Source organism: Gallus gallus, chromosome 17 (genome assembly GCF_016699485.2).
Source record: "Gallus gallus isolate bGalGal1 chromosome 17, bGalGal1.mat.broiler.GRCg7b, whole genome shotgun sequence".
NCBI classification, from domain to species: domain Eukaryota; kingdom Metazoa; phylum Chordata; class Aves; order Galliformes; family Phasianidae; genus Gallus; species Gallus gallus.
In genome coordinates this window covers 7,295,347-7,315,969 of record NC_052548.1, presented here as the reverse complement: position 1 = coordinate 7,315,969, position 20,623 = coordinate 7,295,347, and the positions used below count along the sequence as shown (strand labels likewise).

The 20,623-nt window shown below is 39.1% G+C and overlaps 1 protein-coding gene across 3 annotated transcripts in view; it reads left to right on the top strand.

Moving 5' to 3' along the window:
- AK8 (adenylate kinase 8) overlaps positions 1 to 20,623 on the top strand; it is a 71,545-nt gene that overhangs the window by 13,776 nt on the left and 37,146 nt on the right. For all 3 annotated transcript variants that reach the window (XM_025141418.3, XM_046901875.1, XM_428077.8), the window contains 7 exons: positions 429 to 542; positions 5,574 to 5,642; positions 12,246 to 12,327; positions 13,954 to 14,025; positions 14,547 to 14,744; positions 17,490 to 17,621; positions 19,385 to 19,474. In XM_025141418.3, the coding sequence (XP_024997186.2) occupies positions 429 to 542; positions 5,574 to 5,642; positions 12,246 to 12,327; positions 13,954 to 14,025; positions 14,547 to 14,744; positions 17,490 to 17,621; positions 19,385 to 19,474 (757 nt within the window). The remainder of the gene's footprint in view (positions 1 to 428; positions 543 to 5,573; positions 5,643 to 12,245; positions 12,328 to 13,953; positions 14,026 to 14,546; positions 14,745 to 17,489; positions 17,622 to 19,384; positions 19,475 to 20,623) is intronic.

Sequence of the window (20,623 nt, the reverse complement as noted above, 5' to 3'; positions counted from 1 at the left end):
GCCTTTTCTGCAGGGTTAATGAACCTGGGAGGAGTACCATCAGTACCTGTTTGTGGTGTTCCCATATTGTAGATTGCTTTGTTTGCACGGCCGTTTGTCTCTCTTGTCCACACTGGAAATGTCGAAGTTGTGTTTGAACCACAGAGAGAGCTGAGCACAGAAACTTCACAGACGACAGTGCTGTGTGCATGCTAGGGAGAATGCTTTCTTCTTTAAAATCCATGTTATAGTAAGGTAGATGAAAAAGGCCTTATTCAAAGCTGTAGATTCTTGAACGTCTTTGTATGATACTGTTTAAAGTTACACACATAGTCTGTTTGTTTAAATTGAAGGCAAGGAAAGCTCCCTTTCTTTCTCGAGTCTGCTGAAAAAATGCTTCATTTTCTTTCCAGATATTTCATCCTGTACTTTTTTTTATCTTTCCTCAGGCAATACGGCTTTGTAAACATTTGGATGCCATACGTATCTCTCAGGAGACTTTGCTTTCCAAGGAAACATTAGCTCTGACAAAGGAAGCAAAGGCATATAAAGAAAGAAAACAGGTGTGTAAGAGGATATAATAATGGTAGTTTTCATGTCACAGAAGAAGAATTATGTGGCATTTCCATGATTTCCACTGCTAAGAGTTGAGCAGATCAGAGTAAATATTCTTGTATCTATGGAGGTTTGTACATCAGTTTGTTTACATAGGTGCAGGGTCCTTCAGAGAGGAAGGGTAGCCTCTGCTCAATAAGAAGATATCTACAAATATAAAGATATGTCTGGGCGTAGAATTAGGGGCAAGAGAGGAAGAAAATGTGGGGTAATGGAAATCTTGAAAACCTTGGACGAGTGACAAAACTGAGAGAAGCCCAGGAATGCTTGGTACCATTTAAAGAGTGTTTCATTGTATCATTAAACAAAGTACCTTCTGGTTTCAGCATATTTGGTAATCTCCATAAAGTAAGCATTAATCTCTGAGGCTTCCTTCAGTACAAAATATGTACGCAAAGAACTCTTTTTTGATCTGACAGAGCTGCTTAGTCGTGCACATTTGATTTCTCTGTAGCATGACACGACTAACTCAGTGCATTAACTCAAAAGTTGAATGACAATTCAGTCATTCAGTATAGGAGCTTTCAAGCTGAGGCAATAGTAGTAGATGCAGGAGATCGATCCATTCCCAGGTATGTGCACTTCGTCCAAGTGTAAGTGCACCATTTGCCCTATTCCAGGTTTTTCGTTGAAAGCAGGATGTTTTTCTGTGACCATCTCTAGCAAGTCCACCAGTCTGAGCTGCTTATCTCCTTCATCACTTGTTTTCATAAAAATTGAAAGAATTTCGTGTCTGTAAGAATTCTGTATCCCTACTGAATTTGATTTGATTTGGCCAACAGATTCAGAATTTGCTGAGATGAGAGAGAGTGTAATTTCATGATTTTGGTTTCCTGAGAAAATTGAGTGGAAAACAGAGTAGTGTGTATTACACTGAATTAATGAGTGAAGTTTGGAGATACCTCAAGTGATATATTTAAAGATCTGAGAGGAAAGACATCACTGAAATCATGGAACTTGCTGGCAAAAAGATTTACTTTTGACTGGGGTAATAGAAAATGGTTCTTACTGAGCATATCTACTTTGAAATTTTAGTTCTAATTATTAGAGATTGTTTTATTAGATTCATAAATTTCAGCTTAGATGGGGCAGAATTTAAAACAAAAATTCCCGTTGGTTTAATTACTCTAATTATTAATGCATTTCAGACTATACAGATGTACTTTCAAGGGTGTCCTTTTGGGCTTATTTGGTTTAGAAAGATGGATGGTGTGGAAGATGAAAGGCAAAAATGTCAAGGCTAATCAGGTAGTGAGGGCTGTGAGGAGTGCCTGAAGAGTCGAATTTGTTGGTGTTTCAGCACTGTGCAGTTTGCCTTTGTTTTTGAGATGTTCAATGCTAAATGTTAAATCACTCACTCATTTCTTTTGTTCTTTTACACGAATTTAAATCTTCATATGTAACTCCCAAAACTAGGAGGGAATTCCTCACTTCCTCTAAATCAACCGAATAATACCTTTACAATAACTTAAAATGTAGGCAGAGTATCATCTCAAGAGCTGTGTGTTCTCTTCCTGTTCTGTGGCTGCTGGCTACATCTACCTTTGCAGTAACTGACCCTAGGTTCTTCTGAAACAAGCAGTAAACTTGATTCCTCTAGCATACATAACATCCATTAGCACTAATAGGTTTTGAATGTCTGTTCAGGAGCAGAACAATAGCTGTTTATACAATCTTTGATACAACCAGGGCATTTAAAATGTTGTACTGCTGGCCAAAGCAATTTAATAAATGGAAAGAGGAAAAGCATGAACTAAGAGTGGTTTTGAAAGTCTAGTGTGAAGATCACATGGCACAATTTAATGTTAGAGGAGCGTTCTGGGTGTATGAGGTTTCTGGGGCTAAATTAACCCCAGTGCCAAAGGTCATTCATTTTTGGGTCAGTAGGCCAATGTTACTGGATTTGGGCACGTGCTACAAAAAGGTCTGCAAATATTTGTTCACGTATCTTACTTCTCTTTAGCTATGTTTTCATCTCTTTTGTGTTCACTTCTAATAAGAAAAAAAAAAAGCATTTGAGTTTTACCTGCACAAGAATCCGTGGTATTTAAAGTATGTGATGATTCTCTTTAGCTCAATTTTAAATGTGGACATGCAATCATCCACGAACACACCTGGCCACTTACTAATGAGCACAGCTGAAGTACTGAATTTTAAATATTGACTGTTCAAAGCAAAATGTGATCATTCTGCATGTAAAAGTATTCCAAAAAGAAGTAAAATATTTGAATATTCAATAAATTTGAGGAACTGTGAGCTACCAATAAATATTCCATGAACAGAAAAAGAGGCTACATTTTTTGATAAATCATTGCAAATTATTCCCTCATCTCTAGTTATTATAATGTTAATAGAAAGCACCTTCAGGTTTTTCCTATAGTGGAGTCTAATGATGTGCTACTGCATGTTTCACTTCTCCTGTTAGATGGGTAAAATAAGAAGCTGACACAGCTGTGCTAGCTGTGGCCTTGTGAGATGGGTGTGCTTTTAATTCAACACTGAGTTACAGGTGTTTGTACACTACTGCATCATTTAGAACTGCTCTACAGCTGCATCATATCCTCATGATTTCTTAGAAGACATAGAAGAAATGAAAACCCATGGCATCCTTTTTTATGCATGGTCAGTGTTCTGGTCTATTCTAGAAGTTACTATGAACAAACAATAGGAACTGTTCCAATCTTATGTATGTGTTTAAAAACAAACAAACAAAAGCCCATCCTTTTTGTGTCTATTCCTCTAAACAGGAGAAATGCACACACTCATGATTTTCAAAATGCTAAGTCAAGTTTCTTGTAACTTTTGGAAGGTCTGACGTTTCAAGCAGCATGTCTTTCCATTAACTAAACTGGATTTTGGGACAGGCTTGGGGTGCCTTCAATAAGATACATTGCTTCAGTCATCAGTTGTATATGTATCGTTTCCATTCTTGCAGATTCCCGGGAGGAGGAGAAGTCCCAATTTATCATGGTGTACTCACATGTTAATGTGTACATGTGCTTTATAATACCACATATGCTTCGGATTTAATGGTTTCTAATGCAATAATCAGGTGTTCTACAAGCCAGCTATTGAAAGTGATTTTGTAGGCCACTGCTTGGTAGGAGGAAAACTGCCCAGGAAATGAGACTGGAGTTTGAGCCGCAGAGAGCAGAAGTAGCTAAAGCACAGAAATACCCATGTGTCACCTGGGTTGTTTTTGTGCAATAAACCCTGCTCAAAAGAGAGCTAAGAATACCGCTGCACTCAAAGAAGGTAGTGTAATTTAAATTGCTTTGGCAGAGCTTAGCAGAGTGGACCCCTGGCAGTTGCTAGCCCGTCTTGACATGACACATCAAAGGAGTAAGCAAGACGCTGGCTGTTTCTGATAGCAGCATGATGCACCTTTGGAAGGTGACAGAGTCAAAGCCACAGACCCAGGTTCCAGCAGTGAGAGACCACGGGAGGCTTTGACGCACCATCCTGTGGGACCTGCTGACTTTCAGGAGATGCAGTGATTCCTTTCTCTTTCTCTCTTTCACCTGCTCAAGTGCTGCCTGATGAATGGCTGACACTACCACGGGTGCTGAGGCCTGGGGACAACAGAGATGAACAAAACAAGGAAAGCACCACCTGACTGGGCCACCTTGTTGCTTCCAATGCTGGGCGAGGACTGCTTTCTGTAATGTGCTCTGCAGGGCTTTCTCCACCCTACTTTAAAGTAGGAACTCTCAGGGTAGTGTGTTCAGTGCTCCTGGTGAAAGTGCTTTGTGATTAGTGGTGCTGGGAAACCTTCCGTCACATTTCCACCATATCTATTTACGTCCCTTGGTACGATGTAAGCCTACAGAAGCACTTTATCTTAGGATTATGTCCATCAGGCTATTTGGTTAGACAGAGAGATGGGAACCCACAGTGTATGCAAGTGCTTGGAAGAAAGAGTCCAGTTCACGTTGTCAGGTGAAAGATAATTCCATGCCTTGGGAGGCAGAGAATCTGACAGCAGCATTTTTTCTAAGTGGTGGCAAAATGAATGAGGCTAAGGCAGAGCGTTCAGTTGAATGGACATTGACTCAGACTGGCAATGCCAAATGTTTGTATTTTATCAAGTTAACCTGGCTAACTTAACTTAGTTTGGCACTGGGTGAAGGCTTAAGTTAACAAGGTAGTGAAAAAGATTTCCTACAGGGAGCGTGTTGTTAATTCATTGTCAGGTGATGAATGTAAGAGTGGAATGAAATATCACGGGTGGAAAAATAATAAATCAGTAGAGGAGAATCTTTGTTCTCCTGCCCAATAGCAGCTAGCATGTTATAAAAAAAAACCCTAGATGTGGGCAAAGTGGAAGTCACAGAAAGAAACACCTCGACAGAAAATCCTGGGACGTATCGTTTCAATTCCATTTGGAACTTCTGCACTGAAAATTAAACTGACATTAAAATGAACTTTAACATTACAATTTATTTTAAATAAGCTCTCTGGAAGGTCAAAGAAAGTTAATAGAAACTGAAAGAAGCCTCCTGAAAATTAGACTATCTTCATATTGTCTGTGGTTGACGTTCTGCTTAGTTCTCACAATGGCTGTTCATTTCACTAATGCTGTGTGTGCTGTCGTGATGCGGTGGGTCAGATACTTGCAAAAGAAATTATGTGTGGATGTGATATCCTTATGGATCCCTTGGCCAGTTTGACGTCCAACATGGTAGTCAGTGTGCAGAATTTGGCACTGCTTCCACGCTGGTCTGCAAAGCACATGGAGGTGGGGTTGGGCAAGCAGAAGTGTGCTCAGCTTACCTTCAGCACTGATTTTTATGCCTTTATTAACTGTCTGATCTATTATGTTAATGACTTGGGGCTCACACAATTTTATTTATATATTTATTTCAAGAAGACATCTCCGTTCACCTTTAACCGGAATATGCCTGCATGATAAAATTCCTTTTGAACTCAATTGTGAATATGCAGCCTTTTTTTTGTTGTTGTTGTTCTTCTTTCTTTAGAAAATTCCCAACGCGCTTTGGGCCAATCTGATCCGGGAACGTCTGTCAAGCGTGGACTGCATCAAACAAGTAAGAATTGCTCCTCAGAGGACCGGTGGATAAGCACTTACACAACTCGTGCATAGTAGTTAGCATTCTGAGTCCTGAGCAGAGGAGGGAATGGGGGCAAATCTTTGGGGGCTCTGGAGTGGATTGCTTTCTTGAACATCAGCAGAGGGAGTTTGGAGCTTTATTAACAGGATAAAGGGGAGGATGAGAGTATGCATATGCTAATCTTTTAGCACTGAGATGATCAAAGGCTGAACAAGCGTAGCTTTGTTGATTGCCTGGGGCAACTGGCAGAGTTGAAGTGGACAAAACAGATAAACAGAAAATATATAAAAATCAATATGTTAAGGCTTTAACTCTTATCGAGGAAAAGAGGAAAAAAGGTCTAATGCTATTCATTTCAATTCTCTTTCTTTCTTATTGCATCTTTTGTTTCTTCCTGTGTGAGTAAACACTGAATTTGAATATATTCTTCTCTAGGTAATAATTAATATGTTCACTGTTAATTACACAAACAGGCAACTATGGAGTTTTGGTTTTACGCACAGATGGGTGGCTTTCCTTCTCCCCTTTCCACTCCCCAGTATGCTCAATCTTAATGTAAGTAGAGATTTTTAACTGAGAATCAAAAGAGACCTTAAGTAGATTAATATTTGATGAAATTAATGTCTGGACTCAACAAAAGCAAAACCTCTTTTATGTGTTTCCTTTAAAATCTGAGGTGTTGTTATGGTCTATTGACTCCGTAGTCAGTCCATTATACAGGATTATGTAAGAGACAAATCTGTAAGGATAAAAACCTCTTTCTAAACAGTACCAAAATAATAATGTATATTATTTGATGTACTGTTGAGAGGAAAAAGCCCATTGTCCAAAGCAGGGGTTGCACTCATGAAGGACTGAGCAACATTTCCAGACAAACAGTACAAGTGCTTAAAAGGGCTGCTCTGTCTCTTCAGCTGTTGGTCATAGGCCAGCTGCTACTTCCTGACCTTGCAGGGATGTGGCAAGCTCACAGCTGTACTGAAATGTGTTACTCCTCGACATCATCCTCTACCTTGTTGCTTCAATAAAGCTGGGCCAGTAATTAATATTTCACTGAAGTGTGAAAATTGCTTCTTGAAGTTGTCCCAGCATCACGCCCAAAAGAAACTGAACATGTTGAAGCCTTATGTCCCATGTTTCTGGATCTGTAAAACTAGCAAGAAAAAGAAGCAAAACTAGCAAGAACTCAGAACATTGTTTTCTGCCCCTGACTGAAAGCTTCTGCTTTACAGCTCAGGTGATGTAAACGGTTGCCATAATGGTCTTCTTGTGCTGCAATGCAGTCAGTTATTTCAGCTTAGGCCACTGGTGGAGCTGTCTTTCAGTGGACCTGTCTTGTGTAAGCTAGATCAGATGGTCAATTACAGTCTATGAACTGTGGAAAGGATAACTTGATCAGGATGGTAATGAATAGCTGGAGATGTAATCTCTTAAATTGTTCTTGCCTGGCAGGTTTGCTAGGGGACATCTGTCTGTGTCATATATCTGTGCAGAAGTATAGCTGTAGCAAAATAGGTGGCATGCTGCTCTCCTTCAGTGATGCCTTAGGACTAGCAGCAGCTAAACTGTGACCTATCCTGTTAGATAATCCACTCTTTGTATGAGAATTGAATTTAAAATTCTGCCTGCTGGTATTCAATGTTACTGAGAAAAATCATGAAGCTAAAATAAAACTTGCCAGGTTTGGAAGAAGCACACACAGTGCCCTTATTTGCATGACAGTGCCCTTACGTGCTGAGGGAAGAACCTCAGTATAGAAGTCCTTCCTTTTACATCTGTAGAGAAAGCTGTGAAAGAGTAAAAATAATTTAGGGTGGGTGATTTTTGAACATTTCATTGAATTTTTAGCACAGTCCGGGTTTACCTGGAGACTTACTGTAACAAAAACCTGGGGTGCATCGTTGGTTTGCATAAATATTTACAGATGACAGTATGACAGTACTCCTCCTCCCCCAGAGAAACACATGCAATTGTTTTATGACTGGTAACGTATGAAGCAAAAACCTGTCTTGTCTCTAGGTTACAGTTTTCTACCAGGTATGGATCCCACTGATGGTAATGGAGCTGAATATCTGCAAATTTGGAGCGATGAGTTGAACCCTGCACTTCTAAATTACACCAATATTTGCTTACATGGGGAATTATTTAGATACTCTAAGCTGCTCTAAGTGGCTCTTACTTTAAGTACCAGGTCATGTAAAGTCTGAGCGAGGTGACAGGACAGTTAAGATGCCAGCAGCTGCTCGGTGTCCTGCCCACATTTTGTTCCTGTTGTTATCAGAGCAACATGGAACTGGCAGCACTGGATATATTACAGGAGCAACAAAAGCAAAAACCTTTATTTCTGAAGTTTCCCTGGCATTCTGAAGGAATGAAATTTGTATTATTAGCCTAGGTTAAGATTTCAGCTATTTTTAGGAAATAAGCATAACTGACTTCTCAAAGTAGGGATAGATATTAAAACCATTTTATTTAATAGAGAGTAATCCACGATCGCTAAAACTTCCTCACATTGTGCACATCATCTCCATGGGAGAGGGGATCTGGGGATTTTAATTGCTGTTTTCTCCCTGTATGATTGGAAGTATTGCAGTGGATTTTGTCTCCATTGAGCAGATTTATGCCATCTCTCTCAAAGTATGAGTCAGCTTTTTTTTTTTTTTACTGAAAATGTTAATAGATGAGGAGCTGGATGTTGGACACCACCACCAGCTGTTTGTTTTATTTCTCCTTGTGGTGTCATTGGGTTGGCATTAATTGCACAGCTTTCATCCCACTGACAGTAGGAATACAGGATTTTTTGTGCCATTGTTTTGACACTCACAGGTTTATAGATGTCACAGGCATTCTCTAAGGAGAACATTTTTATTGATCAACGGCTCTGCTGGAGGCTGTGTTGTGTGTTCTTCTAATACAAATGTCGTTAGGACTGCGAGGGATCAGATGGGTAGGTCTTCCAGCACACACAGAAAACTTATTGCAAGCATTATGTTAGAACCTGGGACTTGGGAAGTTGATGGGAAGACTTTTCATCTTTCAGGGTTAGTACATGTTGGTTATAGCACCTCTGGCTGTTGTCTAACTCCCAGTGCTGGGGCTGAGGAGAGAAATCACAGAACTGGGGAAGGCTGGTGAGGAGATTGCTACATGATGAATTGTTGAGAGTGAGCTGAGCAGCCTTAATGCTGCCTTAAACCACTTGGAAACTAAGCTTAGGCTGGCGATGCACATGAATAGTGGCAGAATTACATCTGATTGGTATTAAACAATTCAGAAGGGTTGCTGGTGGCTACCATTGAAAGGGAAGGGAAAGAGAGCAATGGCTACTGGTTCTTCTGATCTTGCCATGACAGATAAAGATCACCGTCCTGTCTCTGTGAAACTCCATACAAAGATAGCGAAGGTCTATTTTTTCCAAGAACAGTGTGGCTTTTTTATAGCTTCATAGCTAACTAGAGCTACAAAAATACTTTGCATGTGGGAATGAGAGGTTTCTTCCTAATGGAACATTCAGTAAAGTTGGAGCATCTTCCATCATCTGTACTCCTAACGCTGACAGGCTGCAGGAGCTGGGTTGGCAGTTTGGGATCCATCCCGGCTGAGCTATTACTGATACCATTTTGTTGCCTTATTGTCTGTCCCCTTTCTTCAGATGGCGGAGAAAGACAGAGTACTTTTTCACACCTACTGAACGATGATGTGGAGAATCTGTTGCAATTACCTGTTTTCCTAAGGGCAGAGCTGGTCGTGCCCTTTGGTTGCCATGCTTGTGGCTAAGATTTCTTTCAGAGGTGCCATGTAATTCAGTGTTACATCTGTGTGCTATCCCTTTGCTGTTTTCATTATTCAAGCCAGTTTCAGTTTTGTCTTTTCTACAACATTTTAAGGCTGTGCTGGTCAAATAACAAGAGAGAATTAAATATCTAAGTCATTGTTATTGGGGTGGGAAGTGTGAAAGTATGTAGGCTTGGTCTTACAGCTGAGAGCAGTGTGCCAGTGAAGGAATGAGATCTACGTTTCAGAATGACCTTGAGATTTTCCTTTTCTCCAGGTGCCTTAAATCTGGAGAGGAAAGTGATGGCTTTGAGTGTACTTCCTTGTCACTGAATTTCGGTGTGACATGGGTCTCCAAGGAGCACTTCACTTGGCATTAAGGCACCAGCAGAAGGCTGTATTTACAGCAGTCTTCATGGGGGAAAGGGTGGAGGTTTGCAGCCGGTGACCACAGAGTAAGGCACCATGGAATTGCTCATTTTTAGCCTTTGTTCAACCCTTGATGTGATAAAGTGCATTCCATGCTTGGATGTAAGGTTACTGCTATCAAGAACAAAAAATAGATGACTTCTTAAAGAAGCAAATTTACCATGTGAAGTTACTAATTACACTTTAATGATAGTCAGGAGGGCAAAAAAAGACCAGTGTTTGCATAAAGCATGATAGGCATATTTTAAGTCAGGTCTTGCTCTGCTGTGTGTTGCTTCCTCTTGCTGGTTCCCAAGCCACACTGCTTTTTACTCTTTTTTTTTCTAATATATTTTTTTTTTATCTGTGACATCTGCTTGGAGCTTGTCCCTCCTGTGATACCATACTACTTGCAGCTGTTCAGACCTCCAGCTCTGAGCTGTGCACGGGGTGCCCTGAGCATACGGCCTTTTTGATGTGTGATAAAACAGAACCAAGCCACTGGGGGTATGGAGAGGGAATGCAGCAGAATATCAATAAACCTGTTCTGAACAAAGCTGCAGCTCTGTGGTGGAATAGACATTTCACTGAAGTGTCAAGTAGATGGATAATGTATTCTAATTAGGGACTGACTGATACCCTGGAACTCAGAGACCTTTGGAAATGAGATCCAAAATGCTAACTATTTTTATAGCGTGTGTTTATTATGCATTTGTGTAATGCCTTGAAGTGTTTTTGTTGCAGGAAGCTATTTGTTGAACTATGTTTTATTGCACTGCAAAAACTTTCATTTATAAAATTCCTTACTGCCAGCTTTAAGGACCTTTGAAATGAGTATAGAGGCATCTTGAAGCTTCCACTGTTAAAAAATAGTCTTCTGTATTGACTGCCTGTTGCTCAGGATTTGATTTTGAGCAATAAGCTGTAGTGACAATAGAAGCAATGGTTTTGTGGCATGCTGGATATTCTTGTTGTTTTTTTTTCCTTTCTGTTTAGTTTCCAAAAGCATTGTGCTTGGAGTGAAGAAAATGAGCCAGACTTGTAGTCTGTGTAAATAGGCATAGATTTATTGGCTTCCAACCTCTGATGCCATTTCTCCCAACAAGAGGATCTGGGCCTATATATACACCATACAAACACAATATATTCAGAACTAGCGCTGAAGTTCCTTGCATACTGCTAAAAATACTGTGCAGCCTTGCCTCCTGCAAGTCCCAAGGGATAAATTGATTTCTTAGCACCTGCGTGACCTTAGGCAGCAGTTCATTCTAATTTGATAGAGCAAACACTGGGAGTGGCAAAAATGGCTCGCAGTTTCTTAAGGCTCTTATTTTCTACAGCTATCAGCAGGATGACATGTTCCTGAAACCAGGCTAATTAAAGAATTTGAAGTAGTCTACTCTATTTTCGTGTATAATTGGAATGTCCCAATTTCCTCTTACAGAAGTCATGGAGATATGTGAAAATACTTCTAAAACCTTTGGACCCCATACTGGCAGAGCTTCAAATTTAGGTGGGAGATGAGAATGATTGCGAAGCTAATGCAATATTAAAGTGTCTTATTTCAGTACCAGGATGATTTTCCATTTTATTGTAGCATCCCAGAGTTCTGTGGAGTATGGCATGTAGTGATGAGGACGCGTGGTTAAAGCAGTGACAAAAACCAGAGAAAGTCCTGAAGATTCAGCCTTGAGTCTGGGAAGTGATTACATCTCAAACACTGCATCACACAGAAGCAGAGTGTGGCTGCTGCTCCTCTCTGCTATTTCGCAGACCCGTAAATGTTTTTTTAAAGATGCTCAATCCAACACTTAGCTGGCTATAACAAGGACTTAAGGGAGCAAAAGGCTCTTTTTTCTTTTGCCTTTCTTTTGCTCTGTTGCTTCATTAGCTTTGGGAACGCCGGTTCCATTACTGTGAGTTTCCCTGTATAATTTAAGAAAATAATGAAAGCGTGCATTTTTTTCCTCAGTGTTCTTGGCATTAAATCTGTCTTTAGATTTGTTTAGCCTCTTTTTTTTTTTATCCACAGTGTGGGCTGGTATCCTTTTGAATATTTCAAAACCAAAACCAAGAAAATGTTTTGGGGTTGTTTTTATTTAAGAGAGAAGTTTCCTTTTTTAAGACAAGCATGGGGGAAAAAAAAAACACAAAAAACATTCTTGCAGCAAGACAAAAGTGCCCACTGCACTGTGGTGGTGGTAATAGTGCATGCCACTTCACAAAAATACCAGTGCTCCATGTTTGTGTTCTTCTCTCATAGGCATCTGTAACAAATATTATGCTGTTGTGAGAGAGAACGAGGCAATTTTTCTGCAAGTAGCACCGATATTTAGTGCTTTTTTGGGGGGTTTTCTCTTCTAGGACCAATAACACTTTCATGGTTTTGTTCAATAGGGCTGGATTTTGGAAGGCTTCCCTGAAAATCAGGAACAGGCACGGCTGCTGCAATCAGCTGGCATCATTCCGAGGCATGTTGGTAAGCAGTGCGAGGTTTATGCGTGATTGCAACCAGCAGGTGAAAGCCTCCAGTGTTTTCCCCCAAACATCCTCAATAAATTCAGCATCAAAACTGAAGACAACAGAGTCACCAGACAGCCAAAGGATGTCTCTGTGTAGTTCAGTTTCACTCAAAACCTTGAGTTAACCTGGAAATCTTGAAATCCAGTTTTTCATACATGAACCCTTGTCTTCCTAAATGTTAGAGAGAGAAAATTCCAGCAGGTATCTCTGAGCAGCTGCATGTAGCCTTGCTTCAGTGCTACGCATGCGTCTGAATTTTTTATGATTTCAATCTCCAGATCTCTAAATCAATCTCTAAATCTGTTTGGTGATTCGCAGATCAAAGCAATTTCCTCATCCCCAAAATACGAATTCATTCTTCTGCCGGATTAGAGAATACAAACTTAGCAAACTGCACTGCACCGAGTAGAGCAGAAGCATCATGATTTTAAACTTGATCTTCACCAGTGGGGATGAATTCTAACTTGATTTGAGAAGAACGTTTCTTTACTGGAAAGCAGTTCATAAACACGACCTGTACAGCTGCCATTGCCATCTAGAACAGCCACCTGTCCCATAGTAATATAGTTAGAGAACCTACTTAGAATGTAAGAAATGATTGCAATTGCTTGGAATACAGTGTGAAGTGATAGATGTACTGCTTGCCAGTGGATACTGAACTTAACACAATGTTAGCAAACTCAAATTGTCACTTTGGATTTGATTTGGATGAGGTTTGACTGTTAATGAAGTATTTGGAATCACTGCAATAGAGTCAGGCAAAAATGTTTAATGTCTGGTACTTGCATGTATTTTTCATATAGCTAATAACATTTGAAGTCAAGTTTTGCTCACAATTATATCTCTGAAACCACGACCTGAATGAGAATCTTAAAGCTCAGTCTGTCTAGTTAATCAAAAAGAAGATTGAGAGGAGATGAGATTTACAGTGTATGAGTACCTTAATAGGGAGAAAAGTGTCTGAAAGTGTTATTTGATACTGTGAAGAAACTCTTAAGAAGAACTGGTTTGAAACTTGTAATCAAATGCACTGAAAACAGTAATTAAATTACAGCGTTTAACTGTGAGAATGATGAGCTGAAAGCAACCCACAGAACTGACAGATTCTCCATCTTTTGATGCTTTCTAATTAAGTTTGAACACTTTTCTGGGAGATTATCCAAAAATAAGTTTCACTGGTTTCACTACCAGAATAGCTGGGTGTACAGTAATTGCTCCTGGTGCAGAAGAGAATCAGTATTGGGTGATCCATGGGTTCTTGCCTATCCCAGATTCTGGATATAACGTAAGTGAGGAAGAGCCTTGTTAACGGATATGGATGGCTGGGATAGCCAGTGCTCTTAGGTCATTATTATTATGTGTTTTCTCCTGCTGTACTTTTTAGGAGATGGAGGAGAACTGATTAAAGTGAAACTAATTATTTGCAGTAGAGCATAGGGAAAGGACAGTGAGACAAGAGCGTTTGAAATGCATTTACCCGTCTTTAAAACTAGAATACACTAACCAGATACAAGAAATAGATAACGAGAACTACACTTCTTTTCTTTCCTTTTCTTCCTGCTGTCTTTTGGCGGGGGTCCAGTTGTGCTCTATGCTGCAGACACTACGCTGATTGAGCGGAACAGTGGAAAGAGGCTCGATCCCCTCACAGAAGGTGCAGTGTTTGTTTCTTCCTGTTCTTGACTAGAAACTAGGCTAGGCTAAGTCTTTTAATATATCCCTTTAAAAATGAGTAGAAATCCATAATTATACATTTAAAATTTATAGAGTTTGGAAAAACGTGTTCACTTTATCTTATTTTCTGTGCCAATAAAATATGGGAAAATGTAAAGCTCACTATTGATTTTGTAAACAGTGGAGTATGGCAGTACAGAAACGTGAAGGTTAGGTCTGTCCGTATGAATTTACGTCATGCATCTGTGCTGGATCCTGATTATTTTTTTCTGAGCTTCAGGCATGCTTCTGTGTGCCTTCCATTGAACGACTGTCACATAGATTTAGCTCCACATCATCTCCCACGTAGCTGTCAGCACAGGTAAAAAAGGGTGTAGCACAGATTGTTGTTGTGCTACAGTTTGAAGCTTGAACGTAGACCTTGATATTCTCCATGAAACTGGAACTGAGCAGGACTGATGAAATCATCCTCTTAGCTCCTAATCACTGTCTGACTTCCAGAGGTGTACCATACGACCTTTGACTGGCCAAATGATGTGCAGATACAGCAACGTTTGGTGAAACCAGATCTGTCTGAGGAGGAGATGTCAAAACAACTGCTGGAATACCATAGGAACTTCCCCGGGGTGTTCCAGATCTACCAAAAAATTCTGAGATCAATCAATGCAGACCAGCCTTGTGTGGATGTCATATCACAAGGTAATTGTGCATCTGCGTGGCAAATGGTAGTTGATAAACTATTTGCTGAAAGGTAGCTCCTAACTGTTTCAGGATTAAGATTAGTCAACACGGATGGCTCCCAGCTGAGTTGTGTTCTCTCTATTGCAGAGTTTGGGCTGTTCCTGATAATTATTTTCAGAGGACTGGGTAAATGGAGGTAACCAGAAAGTCTTGTTTGCACCTTCCTATCAGGGAGCAGCCTGCTCAGCACAGCAATTGTCAGTTACTTCTTTGAGGGTCACTTAAAGGCTGCACTGTGGCTCAGCTGCTGACCCCCCAAAGAGCTAGTGCCTTCCACAGGTCTGATAATAAGACGTATGAGTAGTTGAAAGCTGGTAACATTTCATGATTTAAAAGCTGCTTGTGCTCGTAGCTTTCCTCTTCAACAATCCCTGCTTGCCTTTGCTTGACTGTAATGCAATCTGACTTCTAGTGCTGATACTTCAAGAAGAAAAGAGGGAAATTGTCAGAACGACCAACTGATAATGTACTTTGCAGCTGCCAGTCTGTAGATGATCTGTTATATCCCAGTAATTTTGCATCTCATAAAGGTCTTTTTTTTACTGACAAGTGCAGCACTTTTAAGATAAACAAGTAGGAAGTTTATATTCTGAATTTACGCATTAATTACCTCTAAATTACTTAATTAAATTTAAAAGTTCGTATCATAATTCATAAAGAATTCATGCCTTGAATTGTAAATAAAAATGTGAGTGCCTGAATATTAATTATTATTAATTAATAATGTAGTGAGATAAATTGAAAATTGGAATGAAAAAATCCTCTCTAGATCTTTTTTCTGTAGTGCATCAAGCAGCCAGATTTTTTTTTTTTTAAAGAATAATTAGATGTGGAGACTGTCTAGGGGATCATTACTCCTAATTAACTTGGTTATTTACTGCAAATTAAGCATCATTTGTAAGCAGGGTGCTTTGCCTGTAATGCTTGTGCTTTTCAATACACAGGGTTATGGAAAATGTTCAGAATAACTAGAGCACTCCTTGGTTAGCTGATATTGCAGACTTTGCTGCTGCCATTTTCCTGTTGGGTTTTGATTCTGTGATGGCTTTTCTTTAAGTATTTGTATTATTACAGACAGAGATTAAAAAATACAGAGATCTCGACAGTATTGGGATTTTAATGGATTGTTTCATACAACGATGAGATTTTGCAGACTCCTGAATTTTAATGGAGTTACTGCTTAGGTGTGCAAGGATATGTGACATCACATCCAGTTGCATGTTGTAGTATCCCAGTACAGCTTGCGGTGCTGGAAAGAGATGTGTATAATCCTATGTGGTTGCAGTTTGAGTTAGTTTGTCAGTTCTCTAGAGTCTCTGGAAATAGCAGAGTGGGAGCTTTCTCGAGCTGCTGCTTTATTAATTAGTCCACAATGATACCTATGTGTATAGAGGAGGGCCCTTAGAAAAGCTGTTAGTATGCAGCAGCATGTTAACAATAGTAATTCAAATACTTACCCTGATGATGCTCTTCATCAGTCCTTTTGTATTATTTCAATGCAGAACTATGATCCATACAAATCCTAATGGCTGCCCCAATAAGATTCTATTTTATTGCGAGGAGTCTTTAGTGCATAGACTTATTGGGATTGGAGGTGCCTGGGCTGACACTTGGCTGTATACACTGCAGGCACAGTAAATTGAAGAAGTGTAGGTGTGCTTGTGCAGCTTTTAAACATGGGTAGCAATGGCAGTCAAAATGCAGTAGCATGAAGTTGAGTCTTTCTATGTGGATCTGGAAAGCTCACATAGCTTATACTGCAGCTCTAGCTGCTCTCCTGACTGTTATTTTTGGCCAGAAAATGGGTATGGAAAGTAAGACTCCTTGGCTGTGTACAAATACAATCCTAATTTGTTCTTATTGTCAAGCCACCTTGTGCTATAGCATCTTGGTGTCTACCAGGTTCTATTCTGAGACTGTGGCAGAGTTCAGATCTCCGTAATGCAGCTAAAATTATACTCTGTGCATGCTGTGGTCCTTCCAAACTCTTGTAGTCTGTACATTGATATGACTGTAATTTCTAATATGCGGTGTAAAATGGTGAAGAATACCATCCAACACACAGAACTGAATCAGACAGGGGAGCTCAAATAGCCTTTACACATTATGCAATAACGATGGACAAAGAAAGAAAACTGTGCTCAATTATGTGCTGTCAATGCCATATTGTGACATGATACATTACAAGTCTATGATAATGTAATTAGGAGTGTGTTAATCACAAACGATGCTCTATAAATGTCATATTAATTTAACACCCTGAGTTTTTACAGTTAAATATTTGTTCAGAAACTGCGGAAAGTATTAAATGTAATTATCCCCCTCAATAATTTGCATGGTAAAATTGTACCTATCAAGCAAAAAAAAAAAAAAAAAGACTTCTGCTAAAAACAACATGGTAAAAGAGCAATTATTAATTGAATCTGCTCTTGAAAATGATTTGACGTCTGCTGATGAAAGGAGGTACAGGAGCCTAATGATGGTAAGATTTATAAAGTGCTTCTCAGTGTAAGTTGCTGACACAAGAGTTTTATGAGAGCCTTGATTTGGGCTGCAATCTCTAGATGTTTCCGTGGTAAAATAAATGATGATGATGATTACAGCCTTCAAGGAAAAAAAAAATAGAGGTTAATGTTTATATTAAAGTTTTTTTTAAAGAAATAAGGTATAAATGACATTTCTTGCCTTTCTGTCCTCTTCTAGCTCTTACCTATGTCCAAACCCAGCACCGATCAGCTGCCCCTTTTACTCCACGTATTCTCTTTTGTGGCCCCCCAGGCAGTGGGAAGAGCCTGCAGGCAGCACTAATAGCTCAGAAATACAGCGTTGTCAACAGTAAGTTCTCAGTAAATATGCACTTTGCTCAATTCCTCCTTTCTGTCTTTTTGATCATTTATCTTCTGCTGTCTGTCTTTCTTACTCACACCTAGAATTTCTCTGCCCATTGCTATGGATGTCAAATTTTTGAGGGAACTGAAAAATATTTCAGTGTAGAAGTATATACCAATAGAACACACATTCTGTGACAAACCAGCTCTAATGTTTTTTTAGTCATCATTTTTTATATCCTTTACATCAGTGCTTTTTCACATGTTGGATTCTTGTAGTGCTGTGAATTCTTCAGTGGATCGGAGGATTGTGAGCGATAGCATTGCAGCTGCAGCTGTCTGAACAAATTTGGGGCACTTTTAAGATAGAATTTGCTCTGAAAATGTCCATTTTCTTTTTTTTTTTCTCTCAGAAAATTCAGTTTGAGGCTTGGCTAGTTCCTGGTTAACATGCTAGTGTTAAAAAGTGCTACAATACAGATACTCAGCTATGTGATGGGTAATGTATGTCCATACATACAGTATGTATGTCCATATTCTACAACATTTTCTAATGCTGGAGTAGCCATCAATTATTTTAAACAAATGTCTGATGCCTGTAAAATGTGCCAGCTGGTGATGTCCTCTTGGTGAAGTAAAATGCTGGTTTGTTTCACTCTTTCAGCCTGTACCAAACAACAAAGAAACAAAGCAGAATTAGGAGGTAGTGGGTTTTTTTTGCAAGTTTTTTTTTTTTTTTTTACAAGTTTGGCACAGTGTTTTCATCTAGGTCAAAATTTGCATTTTTTAAAATAACTACTATGTAAAAGAGTTGCAGTTCTTTTTATTAAATAGCATTGCCACTGCTTCACCCATCCATTAAATTTTATTGTAAGTATATTTTAAACCAAATATTGTTAAGAATTGCCTATTTAAGACAAAGTCAGAAGACCATTTTTTCATCAAGTCAGTGGTGCTGCTGATGTTGGTGCCGTTGATTTCAGGGCAGAACTGATTTACAGTTGTTGGCTGAAAGGTTGTGCAATAATGTGTGCTGACTGTTATCTAGTATTTGCCAAAAATGAAGTGGAATTAGGACATGCTGTGATATCACTTAACTTCTCCATACCTTGGTTCCCTCTCTGTAAAACAAGGTAACATGAGCTTATATGGGGCAGCCAGACACAGTAACTCAATAACTGGTCCAAAAGTGCTGTACAATCCAAAGTAGCAGCATTTCATGTGCTGCTGTCCTGAATGGAACTTTAAATCTGCGTCTCCTGGTGTTCTGTGTATTTGAAGTCAATGATAATATTGCATTAGCACAGTTTTTTAAATATAATTCTTGCATGATCATTAAACGATCCAGGGAGTCACTTCCTTGAGCTGCGTATTATCCTGCGCCCCCAGCAGTGCGGTTCAGATGCTGTTCAGCAGGTGAAACTTTATTCACTAATTATAACTTTATAAGAAGTGAAGAACACTAGCAATCCCTTGAGTTACTATTTCAGTAACATATTTGATTAGTATCTTTCCCTCTGTTTTTAATATGATCTTTGCCAAATGTATTCTTTTTTATTCGGTATTCTCCCCTGCTCAGTCTTTTTGCTTTTTCCTCTGCTTGGCCAAAAAGAAAATAATCCTAACAACAAACCCAAAGAACCTACAACTTTTATTTTATTCAGTGACCTTATTCCAGTATGCAGCTTCTGTGTTGTGCTTTTTTTTTTTTCTTTGTTGCTTCCTTTTTAAAATTTAACCTTGTGTCTTTTTGTTCTTCCTTCCTCTTAGTTTGCTGTGGGCAACTGCTAAAGGAAGCTGTTGCAGACAAGACAAAACTTGGAGAACTCGTTAAGCCTTATATTGACAACGGATACCCAGGTAGGGCACCTTGTTGTCTCATTACACTGTAGTTACAAATTAATGGAAGAAACATAAATGATGAGTGAGTTTTTTCTTGATCGGAGTCTGCATTACATCAACCTGGAGGCCATTTAATTCCATTCATTAGATGTGACCTACAGCACTGTGTAACAGAAGTTAGATTTTTAAGCTCCTCAATATCTTCAAATAGTCCACTGTTCCAGTGAAATTCAGTATTTCTTATACACATACCAAAATTTGAGTTCCATATTTTTATCTCTAAATCAAAATTGAAATTCTGATACAGATGTGCAATTTAACAATATTTAAAGTGCTTTCTAAGGGATAGTGTCCTGTTTCACTTTTATCTCAATTTCAAGAAGATGATAATAAGGACTGCCTGCTTTAATATAGGTAGGTATTGACTTATAAAATGCTACTGAAAATTCATCTAGATTCACACAAGCATTTTTAACTCAAAAATAAAGTTTCCATGTACTTCATTTCTTATTAGCCTCTATGGTGGTAGGAGGGGCATACCACAAAGAATATTTAAGTATATATTGCTTTTGGATGATGGTTCTGCAAGTGATTTCAGATAAATCATAAATACTGTAAGCTCCTTAGGGCAGCAGTTTAAACTTGCATGTTTGTTAGCTTTCTTGCACAAAGATAGTCCTCTGTGGTGGATATTAAAAATCAAAAAAAGATCTATAGTTCTAAAATATAAATTGCATTTCAGTAGGGTTTGAGCATGTTTATTTTGCCAAATTACAGTGGCCTGGAAGAGGAATTTTTAGTCCTATTTCTAGCAACAGGCCACCTGGTTACCAATGAGACAAATACAGGGAGAAGATCTCGCTGAAAATGAGCAATCTCAGTTAAGTTTCAGTACTGACAGAACTTTGAGCAAAAAGACAGTCTTCATCGTCTTTTTTTCCTTCTTGGCAAGCTAAGCCATTTGGTGAGATGGAAAGCTTAAAAGTCTGTCTTTTTTTTTTTTTCTTTTGCACAATAGTTTAATTCTGTGACTGAATTACATAGATCTGAAACATGAGCCTATAAAATTAACTGATGTTCCCTCGATACCATATGAGGAGATTCAGTACTTTCCTAAGCATTTCAAAAAGACCTTCGGCAGCCTGCAGCTTTGAGTATTCTATCCCT